Source organism: Eschrichtius robustus, chromosome 9 (assembly GCF_028021215.1).
Source record: "Eschrichtius robustus isolate mEscRob2 chromosome 9, mEscRob2.pri, whole genome shotgun sequence".
In the NCBI taxonomy this organism is placed as follows: Eukaryota; Metazoa; Chordata; class Mammalia; order Artiodactyla; family Eschrichtiidae; genus Eschrichtius; species Eschrichtius robustus.
In genome coordinates, this window is record NC_090832.1 from 16,573,277 (window position 1) to 16,586,943 (window position 13,667).

Genomic DNA, 13,667 nt, shown 5'->3' on the forward strand with positions numbered 1-13,667 from the left:
CTACTCTGCTCTTTTCAAGCTCAGAAAAACTGAGTCATAATTTTTTGAAAACTCAATGTAAAGGTTCTCTTCAAGAGAAGCACCACCATCCTCAGCACTTCCACATAATACGAGAGAGCAAATATTAACTAAATGGCTACTCAGGCTAAATGGCCCAAGAAATCACATTTTCAACAACGGGGTAAAGTTTAAAAACCCCAAAAGAAATAAAAGAAAAAGCTATAATAAACTCTGAAAAAAGCAATATTCATTTTTCTGCCTTAGCTTAAACATGATTGCTTTCGTTCATTAGTTAAAAAGAAGCCTGGGGAAATTGATACAAATAATCCAAGAAATGCAGTGGAATGCCATGATGTCATGAGAAGACTCCAGAGAATGAGTTTTCTCTGGTTTATATTAACTATCAAATGTTCTGCTGGGGCATAAATTATCTCCTGTCCCACAAACTTTAAAAACAAGTCACAAAATCCACATTAGAATATAAGTTTTTTAATTTTTATAAATAACTTATCTGTTACAAAGATAGTTTTTACCCAGCTAAATCACAAAACCATCAACTCAAGATATCCAAATTACGTTTTATTAATAAAACAAGTAAAAACTGATTTATCAATCTTCACATAGAACTGCAGATGAAGCTGAAAAACAAGGCCTATTTTTAAAACAAAATGCATCAAAGGTAAGGGCTTTGAGTTTATCGTCTAATTAACTAGGATTGTCATAGTTCTTCCCATATACAAGATGCAAAGCCTGGAAGTTAAGGCTTTGACATTCATATAGAATCACCTGTAATAATCCTGTTTATTTAAAAATATTCATTTGCAAACATTTACAGTGGGTGACAGTCTACATTACCTCCTATCTTTTGCTACATTTCAGCACTTCCCTTAGCCCCATTCTAAGCACTGATATATAATTCCATAATTGTTTTTTAAAATGCACACTGTTATTTCTTTTTCTTGATTTCATTTAGTTATATACATTCCTGATCATCTGAATATTTATTTTCCTTATAAAAATATATCATCAAAATAAAGAGATGCTTGAGGTTGCTTCAGTGTTCAAGTTTGCTTGTTTTTCTTTTTTCCAGCTCTTCTTCAGTTGTCCTAAATATGACTAGCCTTGTTTTATAAATATACATGATACTGCCACCAAGTCAGGTTTAGAAACGGACTGCCCCAACAGTAAAGCATTTAAACTTCTCTCCGAAAAAAGGGCTGTAGGTACTGCTGCTGTTGCTGGTTTTGAAACTGTACTTTCCCAATAGTAATCTCTTGTGAGAGTTCTGTGGGACACGAGGCAGATAAAGCAAGCTTAACCTTGTTGCTGTCAGTGGGTTAAAAATATCTTTTGTTTTAAGCTTCCCTGTGGAAGATAAAACACTGTGTTGTGTTACCCACTGCTAAAGTCAGTATATAGTGTGACCTATAGACGTAAGTCTTGTAATATTTTCTGCAATTCACTGTGCAGCATCTGTATGTCTTCACAGAACATCGGCACTCATGAGGGCAAAGTACAGAATAAGTAGAGGAAAGTTATTTTGTGCATAGTTTCATTTCATTAATGCTTTTTTTATTTTAAGGCATTGCTTCTCTCAGGTAAGGCTTAAAAAGGGACATGATCGTGCTTAATCACTAAAAGGAAAAAAGAAAATTAGTTAACAAAAGACTATTACACTATACATATAGAAATACAAGAAAATAATAAGGAAGAAAAGAAATCACTTAAAGCAGACTCGAGAGATCTGTACAGTAGGAAAAGCTTTGGGATATTTCACTCCATGTTTGTACAGACGATGCGTGCTGCTTTTCTTTTCATCTTTAGACCCTAGATGCTGGCTTCACAGAGTGGAGACGTTTTCAGGGAAGACAAAGACAAGGCCAAGAGTACCACAGATTTGTGAAGTTCTTCCCCTATCCATTGGCACTATATGGCAGCAAACAGTTTTTAAATAGTTAAACCTTGTTCCTTTTCTTCATGTTTGTAGTGTTTCACCGAAAGCTTTAAAAAAAAAAAAAAAAAGCCATTGTTCTATTCCTTCCTCCTGTCAAAATTCAGTAGTGACATGAGGGGAAAAGGTACTGGGAACACCTAGGTATTAATATATTGAGAATTATCCTTAATGGGCTACTGGTAACACTGTACATGGTTAGGCAGTGGGCAACCAAGTCTTTCAGCAGATTACCTTCACGTGATGAATTTCAACTGCCCATGATATTAGACTGAGGTATTATTAGCTCTGTGGGTTGACATTTAACATTAGCACAACACCATCTTGTCACACCTTCAATTTGACAAAATCCTATGTAGCAGTGAAACTTTTCCCCTGATGACAGACTAGTTTCTTGAACTTCAGATGTGGTTTTAGGGAAGATATAGGGCCTCTTGGCTCAGAAATGCCTTGGCATCTCACACTGTTCACAACGGATTAAGGCTGGATGGTTCAAAAAAGTACAGGCAGTACAATTCCACTGAGCCCCCTCATCATCTTCTGTGTCTTGAGTCTTTGGTGTTTTGATGGTGGACCTTTGATCTGTAAGTAAGCAAAAATCACAAAGTCATAAATTACTGGCAACTTTAAACAGTATTTGTACTGCACAGCATGAAACAGCTTGTTAAACAAGTGAAGCATCTAGCTGAAACTGACACACATGCTTGATCCTCACAACCTGTCTCTATCAGGCTGGCACTTCTCTGCTGGGGAAGAGCAACATGTAAATGACATAACCACCTCAATATCTCCTCAAAGGGGAAAAGAGCATCACTTCCCCCAATTTATAGCAGGAGAAAAGGGAAATCAATTCATATGGTAACTAATAGCCAAGATTACCATAATGTCACCTAAGATGGTGAAAAGGTGTCCAACTACAATGCAATACTGCTAGTGCATTTATGTCTGATTAAAGTTTGAGTTTCATTTCTCACTGAAGTAGTATTTATATTTTTGTTTTCTACCAGGAATGGAAGTTTTTGTTAAATGTTCTCTATCTGAACAACACAAATAAAATATAAAGATGAACTAATTTCTAAAATCTTATTTATTTAACTAAATATCGACAATAGACCTCGGAGGAGTAAATCAGTAGAAAATTTTACCAGACTTTATTTCTCACTTTATTTTAAAATCATATTTATTATGGAACACTAGAAAGACTATTAGATTAAGAGTTGTGATAATGGAGTTCTACTCCTGGCTCTGCTACTAACTCCTAGTTTCTTTGCTCTGTGATCTTAGATAATAAATCATGTATCCTCTACATCTAATCTTTCTTACTTATAAAATAAAGTCACCGCAGCTTTATGAGACCAATGTTCTAGAATGTTTGAATGTACAGAGGTATCTTAAATATAAGGAATAATTATATTCCTCCATGGTTGTGTCTAAGATGAAATTACGTTTATGAAACTACTTTTTTGGGGGAGGGAGGTACCATTATAATTTTAGAATAGCATCCCTACAAAATATTGTGGGGACGTTTCAAGTAAAAGGAGCATGCATTGTTGGATCTCTCCAGTCAAGGCTCATAATTTGTAGTTTCCAAACTATGTTAAAACAATGTATATTAAATTGAAAATTCTACCTGCTCCACGGAGTTGGTAACTAAATGATAACTTTTCTGCTATTTTAAAAGACAAACTATTGTATATAGTAGATGAAAATATCAAGTTTCTATAACAAATTTAAAATAATTAAGTAATGTTTGGTACTTTGTACCCCTTTAGCAGCACTTCACTGTCTGGCGTTAAACACTTTATTGCAAAATTCCCACTTTAAGCACTGGTCACAAGTTTTTGGGCATCACCACAATTTCTGGCACATGCATGAGCAGCATGGAAGTACTATCTATACAGTAATTTTCTTTAAATTGAATAACTTTAAAACAAATATCTATTTAAGGTTTACCTAAGTAAAAATATTTGAAAAATCAAGGGTCTGACAGTACTAATTAGTACCCCCTAAAACACATTAAAATAAATACAGTTAAAAAAAGTTTGACTTTTTACCATCTACAATTATTTCACACTCCATACTTGGGAAACATTTTATAGCATAATTGTTTTAATCTGGGGATAATCCAGTCTACTTACTAGAATTTTGGTCTCACCGAGGTTAGAAAACATTCCTACCTGGCACATTTTCAGTAAAACCTTGTCTTTCCTTTTTGTTTAACTACAAAGGTTTTTTAGGAAGGCTATTCAATCTATATTAACACTTCAATATATTATTAAGTGCCAGAATCTTCTTCATTATTTAAGTAATATCTAAGGTATCAATAGAGGACCTAAATTTTTTTAAAATGGAAAAATCTCCAATGGTTTTCTTACATCTGCACAATCTCTTTTGGTACTTAGAATTATGACTCTTATTTATGAGTGTTATTTGGAAACTAAGTAACCACCAGAATTGAAAAAAGAGGAAGTTAGGTTGCACAGGATGACTTGTGATTGCCACACTTCATTTTAGCTGTTAAAAAACCGTGCATTGTCTGTTGGTGGGAATGTAAATTGATACAGCCACTATGGAGAACAGTATGGAGGTTCCTTAAAAAACTAAAAATAGAACTACCATACGACCCAGCAATCCCACTACTGGGCATATACCCTGAGAAAACCATAATTCAAAAAGAGTCATGGGATGGGGCTCTTTGGTGGGGCTAATGGCAGACTCTGGGAGGGCTCACGTCAAGGAGTACTTCCCAGAACTTCTGCTGCCAGTGTCCTTGTCCCAACGGTGAGCCACAGCCACCCCCGACTCTGCAGGAGACCCTCCAACACTAGCAGATAAAGAAACAGAGGCTAGCAGGAAAGTCCGCACTGGAACTCAAGACTTTTGACTGCAGAGACCACCCACACACTTCCACGTCTTCTGTCTCTCTCAAGGCCCAGCCCTGTCTTCCAAAGAGAGACCGGGTGCTGACAGGGTCTTGGTGCTCTGGCCGGGTGTCAGGCCTGAGCCTCTGAGGTGGGAGAGCCGAGTTCAGGACACTGGACCACCAGAGGCCTCCCAGCCCCACGTAATATCAAACGGCGAAAGCAAGGAAAAACACGCCAAGACACATATTAATCAAACTGTCAAAAATTAAAAACAAAGAAAAAATATTAAAAGCAGCAGGGCAAAGTAACAGTTAACATACAAGGGAATCCCCATAAGGTTAGCAGCTGATCTTTCAGCAGAAACTCTGCAAGCCAGAAGGGAGTGGCAGGACATATTTAAACTGATGAAAGGGGAAAACCTACAACCAAGATTACTCTACCCAGCAAGGATCTCATCCAGATTCGACGGAGAAATTAAAACCTTTAGAGATAAGCAAAAGCTAAGAGAATTCAGCACCACCAAACCAGCTCTACGACAAATGCTAAAGGAACTTCTCTAGGCAGGAAACACAAGAGAAGGAAAAGACTTAAAATAACAAACCCAGAAGAATTAAGAAAATGGTAATAGGAACATACATATTGATAACTACCTTAAATGTAAATGGATTAAATGCTCCAACCAAAAGACATAGACTGGCTGAATGGATACAAAAACAAGACCGGTATATATGCTGTCTACAAGAGACCCACTTCAGACCTAAGGACATATACAGACTGAAAGTGAGGGGGTGGAAAAAGATATTCCATGCAAATGGAAATCAAAAGAAAGCTGGAGCAGCAATTCTCATATCAGACAAAATAGACTTTAAAATAAAGACTATTACAAAAGACAAAGAAGGACACTACATAATGATCAAGGGATCAGTCCAAGAAGACGATATAACAATTGTAAATATTCATGCACCCAACATAGGAGCACCTTAACATAAGGCAAATGCTAACAGCCACAAAAGGGGAAATCGACAGTAACACAATCATAGTCGGGGACTTTAACACCTCACTTTCACCAATGGACAGATCATCCAAAATGAAAATAAATAAGGAAACACAAGCTTTAAATGATACATTAAACAAGATGGACTTAATTGATATTTATAGGACATTCCATCCAAAAACAGCAGATTACACTTTCTTCTCAAGTGCTCATGGAACATTCTCCAGGATAGATCATATCTTGGGTCACAAATCAAGCCTTGGTGAATTTAAGAAAATTGAAATAGTATCAAGTATCTTTTCCGACCACAACACTATGAGACTAGATATCAATTACAGGAAAAAATCTGTAAAAAATACAAACACATGGAAGCTAAACAATACACTACTAAATAACCAAGAGATCACTGAAGAAATCAAAGAAATCAAAGAAATCAAAAAATACCTAGGAACAAATGACAATGAAGACATGACGACCCAAAACCTATGGGATGCAGCAAAAGCAGTTCTAAGAGGGAAGTTTATCGAAATACAGTGCTACCTCAAGAAACAAGAAACATCTCAAATAAACAACCTAACCTTACACCTAAAGCAATTAGAGAAAGAACAAAAAACCCCCAAAGTTAGCAGAAGGAAAGAAATCATAAAGATCAGATCAGAAGTAAATGAAAAATGAATGAAACGATAGCAAAGATCAATAAAACTAAAAGCTGGTTCTTTGAGAAGATAAACAAAATTGATAAACCATTAGCCAGACTCATCAAGAAAAAAAGGGAGAAGACTCAAATCAATAGAATTAGAAATGAAAAAGGAGAAGTAACAACTGACACTGCAGAAACACAAAGGATCACGAGAGATTACTACAAGCAACTCTATGCCAATAAAATGGACAACCTGGAAGAAATGGACAAATTCTTAGAAAAGCGCAACCTTCCAAGACTGAACCAGGAAGAAACAGAAAATATAAACAGACCAATCACAGGCACTGAAATTGAGACTGTGGTTAAAAATCTTCCAACAAAAGCCCAGGACCAGATGGCTTCACAGGCGAATTCAAATCAAACATTTAGAGAAGAGCTAACACCTATCCTTCTCAAACTCTTCCAAAATAGAGCAGAGGGAGGAACACTCCCAAACTCATTCTATGAGGCCACCATCACCCTGCTACTAAAACCAGACAAAGATGCCACAAAAAAAAAGAAAACTACAGGCCAATATAACTGATGAAAATAGATGCAAAAATCCTCAACAAAATACTGGCAAACAGAATCCAAGAGCACATTAAAAGGATCATACACCATGATCAAGCAGGGTTTATCCCAGGAATGCAAGGATTCTTCAATATACACAAATCAATCAATGTGATAAACCATATTAACAAACTGAAGGAGAAAAACCATATGATCATCTCAATAGATGCAGAAAATGCTTTCGACAAAATTCAACACCCATTTATGACAAAAACCCTCCAGAAAGTAGGCAGAGAGGGAACTTACCTCAACATAATAAAGGCCATATATGACAAACCCACAGCCAACATCGTTCTCAATGGTGAAAAACTGAAACCATTTCCACTAAGATCAGGAACAAGACAAGGTTGCCCACTCTCACCACTATTATTCAACATAGTTTTGGAAGTTTTAGCCACAGCAATCAGAGAAGAAAAAGAAATAAAGGAATCCAAATCGGAAAAGAAGAAGTAAAATTGTCATTGTTTGCAGATGACATGATACTATACATAGAGAATCCTAAAGATGCTACCAGAAAACTACTAGAGCTAATCAATGAATTTGGTAAAGTAGCAGGATACACAATTAATGCACAGAAATCTCTTGCATTTCTGTATACTAATGATGAAAAATCTGAAAGAGAAATTAAGGAAACACTCCCATTTAGCATTGCAACAAAAAGAATAAAATACCTAGGAATAAACCTACCTAAGGAGACAAAAGACCTGAATGCAGAAATCTAAGACACTGAAGAAAGAAACTAAAGATGATACAAACAGATGGAGAGATACACCATGTTCTTGGACTGGAAGAATCAACATTGTGAAAATGACTCTACTACCCAAAGCAATTTCCAGATTCAATGCAATCCCTATCAAACTACATATGGCATTTTTCACAGAACTAGAACAAAAAATTTCACAATTTGTATGGAAACAAAAAAAACCCCGAACAGCCAAAGCAATCTTGAGAAAGGAAAATGGAGCTGGAGGAATCAGGCTCCCTGACTTCAGACTATACTACAAAGTGACAGTAAACAAGAGAGTACGGTACTGGCACAAAAGCAGAAATATAGATCAATGGAACAGGAAAGAAAGCCCAGAGATAAACCCACGCACCTATGGTCACCTTATCTTTGATAAAGGAGGCAAGGATATACAATGGAGAAAAGACAGCCTCTTCAATAAGTGGTGCTGGGAAAACTGGACAGCTGCATGTAAAAGAATGAAATCAGAACACGCCCTAACACCATACACAAAAATAAACTCAAAATGAATTAAAGACCTAAATATAAGGCCATATAAGGCCAGACACTATAAAACCCTTAGAGGGAAACACAGGCAGAACGCTCCATGACATAAATCACAGCAAGATCCGTTTTGACCCACCTCCTAGAGAAATGGAAATAAAAACAAAAATAAACAAATGGGACCTACTGAAACTTAAAAGCTTTTGCACAGCAAAGGAAAACATAAACAAGACAAAAATGGGCAGAAGACCTAAATAGACATTTCTCCAAAGAAGATATACAGATTGCCAACAAAGACATGAAAGGATGCTCAACATCACTAATCATTAGAGAAATGCAAATCAAAACTACAAAGAGGTATCCCCTCACACCAGTCAGAAAGACCATCACCAAAAAATCTACAAACAATAAATGCTGGAGAGGGTGTGGAGAAAGGGAAACCCTCTTGCACTGTTGGTGGGAATGTAAATTGATACAGCCACTATGGAGAACAGTATGGAGGTTCCTCAAAAAACTAAAAATAGAACTACCATACAACCCAACCCAGCAATCCCACTACTGGGCATATACCCTGAGAAAACCGTAATTCAAAAAGAGTCATGTACCACAATGTTCACTGCAGCTCTATTTACAATAGCCAGGACATGGAAGCAACCTAAGTGTTCATCGACAGATGAATGGATAAAGAAGATGTGGCACATATATACAATGGAATATTACTCAGCCATAAAAAGAAACGAAATTGAGTTATTTGTAGTGAGGTAGATGGACCTAGAGACTGTCATACAGAATGAAGTTAAGTCAGAAAGAGAAAAACAAATACCGTATGCTAACACATATATATGGAATCTAAAAAAAAAAGAAAAATGGTTATGAAGAACCTAGGGGCAGGACAGAAATAAAGACGAGCAGACGTAGAGAATGGACTTGAGGACATGGGGAGGGGGAAGGGTAAGCTGGGACGAAGTGAGAGAGTGGTAGTGTATATATGGACATACATACACTATCAAATGTAAAACAGATAGCTAGTGGGAAGCAGCTGCATAGCACAGGGAGAGCAGCAGCTCGGTGCTGTGTGACCACCTAGAGGGGTGGGATAGGGAGGGTGGGAGGGAGATGCAAGAGGGAGGAGATATGGGGATGTATGTATATGTATAGTTGATTCACTTTGTTATACAGCAGAAACTAACACACCATTGTAAAGCAATTATACTCCAATAAAGCTGTTAAAAAAACAAACAAAAAAACCCCCTGCATTACGAAGCAGAACTGATTTCAAGAACTAAGTAAACCTCTATAAGTGAAACTAGTACCTCCCTATTTTAGCTTTAAGGCAAAAATGACTGATTCTTTATTTCTCCAAAAGTAGCCAGTACACAAGCTTCTATCTTTTGTGCAAAGGTTTTTAAGTACTGGAGTTTCTCTTTTTCTTTTCTTACTTTTTATCACGGGAGAACAGTGAAATAAACCCTCATGCACTTATCCTGCTTCTACAACTCTCAAGATGAACCTTATTTCATCTATATTCCACCTCCCTCCTAACCTCAACACATAAATACTGGATTATGTCGAAACAAAACAGGATCTTTTTATATGAAAATTTTAGTTTTTGAAAGAGAGTAAAAAGATTGTATTAAGGCACTCATTTAGAGTCTAAAATACCCACTTTGCTTATTTTAAGAAGCTAGGCTATACCACTGTTTTCTTTATTCCTTTATTCAATTAACATCCAAATAGCATCCAATGTCTGAACACTGGCTTCCCCATGTACTATGCCAAATACTCTAATCTCACTTTTGCTCCTTTGTAGTAAGAGTTCATTATGTTCCAGCTAACGATGTTTAAAAACATTTAAATTAAAAAATATGAAGATAAAGCTAGGCCTAATTAAATTATACTTGAACAAAAACGAATGGACAGCACAGGATACTGAATGAGACTACGAAAATTCTTGTAACAAATTAAAAAACTAGTAACATACTTGGTTCTTTCTTATTCCCATTTCTGTATGTTTTTTAATGCCTGGAGTAAAAAAACCCACACAACCGTTCCGACATTTCTTAGTTTGGTGTCTATATAGTCTGTGAATATCAGTGATGTAAAAATGATAGTAGGTAATTATTTTAAAAAACCATTCGTCTGAAATTCCGAGTATTTTGATTACAGAGAACTATGCGTAAACTAAATAGGACAGAATACTCATGAAAAATAAACTTTCCTAAGGTGTCTTCCTTAACGTTTGTCTAAAATTTCAAAGAATGCAAGTTTCTGCACCTGGTGATTTTTTTTTTTTTTTGGCCAAGATTTGCTATTTTGGGAGTATATAATGAATCCTAAGGACATGCATATTACTTTTCAAGAGCTAAGTACATTACATTTTTGCATCCTCCCCAATTCCCAGCATGTAAGTGAAAATAAATATTTTCCGAATGAATCCATCCACGAATGCCAAAGTTTGAAGCACTTCTAGAGTGGAAGGTTTTTCCAAAACCTTGCTTTTCAAAATGCAACAGTTCTCACACTTACTGGACACACTAACCTTTGGGTTTTGGTGGCACAGGACCTACAAATCCAATATTGTCATAAAAGTTATGAATAGCGCTGGGATTAAAATGTGGTCCTGAAATACATAAAAAGTAAGTATATCAATGCTTATAGCTCAAAAATATTAAAAAAATTGTTTAAAAAACCAAAATTTTCTTTCTAAAAAATATCACAGTATAAATAGAAGAAATACTTTTTGCACCTCTAATGTCAAATTACATGTCAGGATTTCAAAAACAGCTGAGATAGGTATAATATAGTACCCATAATAGAGGTCTAAGTGGTAAATTGGGGAAGAAGGCAAATTAATGCCAGTAAGACAGACAGTAACAGAATTAGAACTAGACCCCTGTTCTATGTGACAAGATAACTTAAAATTTAACAATTTAAAATACAATTTTAACATGGTCTTAAGCAACTAAATAGCTTGGCTTCAAGTAAGTATAAAAACCTTGTACTAATGTAATACAATGCTTCAGATTTTAAACAAAAGGAACAAGTTCAAGAATTATAGTTTCTAGACTGGCACTAACTTCCTTTTTCTCTCCAAAGTTAAATTATGGCATTTTCAATGAATGTTTCAAGATAAACAGCTTACTTACTAAAATAAAACAAATCATCTTTCAGTTTAATGGATTTTGGCACATACTAAGAAGTATGATTAAGGGCTTATTTTTTGGCTTCTTCCCTTTCCTGTCTTTTCCGTTTTATACATTTCTATTATTTCTAAACTTTAGAATTAGGTTTAAGTTATAAATATTCCTTTTAGTTGTCTATGGAACTGAATTGTAAACATTTTTTTGTTCTACAATAAGCAGTTATTGCTTGTCAATAATAGCTCAAGTATAATAAACTATCATTGTCCTAAAAATATATAAGCCGTATTTTTATTTTCTTCTCTATTTTGGCAATTAAGTACCATTAGGGTGGCGGTGCCTTTTAAATTATGTTCTTAAAAGCATAATTCTTGAAAGGGAAAAAGGAAAAAGGTATATGAGGTTCGTACATTTTAATCTTAATAAATATTGTAACAGATTATACTAATACATAACAGCAATACTTTTGACAATACAGCCAGACACACTAATCACTGTCTTCCCTTAACACATGACTAAAGGGGATTTGAAGGCTATACAATGTATCAAATTACTCCGCAACCAAATACATAACTTTGGGGGGGAGTGGACAGTGAGCAAAAACAAAAATCCAAGTAGCACTATATGGCTCCAAAGTCAAATCGGAAACAGTAAGATTACAATTGATAAGTCTGTTTTTAGCCGTGGGAAAAGAGTTGGTAAAAATGAATTTCAGCTGAGTATGCATTGAACTTTACCTCGGGCTTGAAAAAGATCAATTTCTTTGGTTAAGCAGTCAATGTCAATCTGGAGTTGTCTATTACAACTTCTCAACTGCTGCATTTCTTCGAGCTGAAAAATAATTCCATGTGAGAAGGATCTACATTGAACTCTTGTGTTATTAGCTAAGAAAGAGTGAAGTTTTGCAGGGGGAGGTAAGGACAGAGAAAGAAGTATGAATTAAGAGCATTTCTAGAAAACAAGATCAAGCTTTTATACTTGGGACAGATTGCCTATTCTCATGTTCAAGCATAGCAGTCACAACAGTTAGAGAAAGAAAGACTTACTGAAGGTATTTGGGATATGGAATTTGATCTTTTCAGACGCCTTCGAGTTAGATTATTTTCCATTTCATTGACCTCAGATTTTAGTTTATCCAGCTTTTTCTTTTGAATCTCAAGTTCTCTTTGAAGTCGTTCCATTCTGGCCTTCTGATGTACCAAAAGAGCTGCAATACATATTAGTAAATATGAGGACCCACCCAGTTTAGTCAATTAACGTTTAAACAGCCTTGGGAAAACAAAACAAATGACTACTTCTGTGACAAACAAGAGGCTGCCAAGAATCCCAAAGATAACAATAACACAAAATATTGTGAGTTAAACATTTAAAATTTCAAAATTTTTTACTTGAAAATTATTTTAATTATTTAAGCATACAAATGTCACTCATTTTTTTGGGGGGGGGAGGTTTTAATATGGCCAATGACAGCATTTTTGCCTATAACCGCTCAAAAGGTCTAGTAGAGTCAATTAACCTACTTACTATTTAGTTAAAATTTGACCCCTTGAAAGGATAAGCCCCTCTACTCCAAAAAGTCTGACATGTTTGGACTATACATAAGGTATCCTAATATAGACATGTTATAGATATTTTAGAAGGGAACATGAGTTAGGTTAAATCCATTTTGATGTATACAACAAATAAAACTGATTTCAATTCGCACGAATGTTAACATTAAATTCCTCAAACTGCAAATTAAAAACCATACCATTCAGATAAATCAAACACATTTTCTTACACTGCAATTACATTTTGTGAAAATATTTTCCTAAGCTTTCCTAAGGAAAGAAAATAAGCAATCAATCTTGTCGCATGAATGATGAATTGCTTGGGAAACCTTATTAAACCATACAAATTGGTGTATGTTCTTGCCATCTCTGGACAATGTGAGCTTCACTTCTTAGGACACTGGACTGGTAGTGAAGATACCTGAATAGACTTCTATTAAAAGGCAGCTTGGGATGATTCTACCATGAGAAAACAGGCAGATTTGGGAAAATACAATAAATAACCTCTAAAAATGAAAAATAGTAATAAAATGAAAAAGTCAAGTTGATTAATCAGATTAGATTAATGCTAAACAGTCATCATCAATCAAATTCAAATTTCCATGAATCTAAAAAATAAGGAAAAGGCTATATACATTCAGGCCGTTCAATCCGGTAGTGTATTCTAGAATCAGAATTAGGGTGTGAGGTG

At 35.4% G+C, this 13,667-nt stretch overlaps 1 protein-coding gene across 4 annotated transcripts in view; it reads right to left on the bottom strand.

The window, feature by feature from the left end:
• Positions 1-568: 568 nt before the first annotated feature.
• TAB2 (TGF-beta activated kinase 1 (MAP3K7) binding protein 2) overlaps positions 569-13,667 on the bottom strand; it is an 84,474-nt gene continuing 71,375 nt past the window's right edge. For all 4 annotated transcript variants that reach the window (XM_068550982.1, XM_068550981.1, XM_068550984.1 and 1 more), the window contains 4 exons: positions 12,473-12,633; positions 12,164-12,257; positions 10,826-10,906; positions 569-2,533 (listed from right to left, as the gene is read on the bottom strand). In XM_068550982.1, coding sequence (XP_068407083.1) covers positions 2,391-2,533; positions 10,826-10,906; positions 12,164-12,257; positions 12,473-12,633 — 479 coding nt within the window. In that variant the 3' untranslated portion in view covers positions 569-2,390. The remainder of the gene's footprint in view (positions 2,534-10,825; positions 10,907-12,163; positions 12,258-12,472; positions 12,634-13,667) is intronic.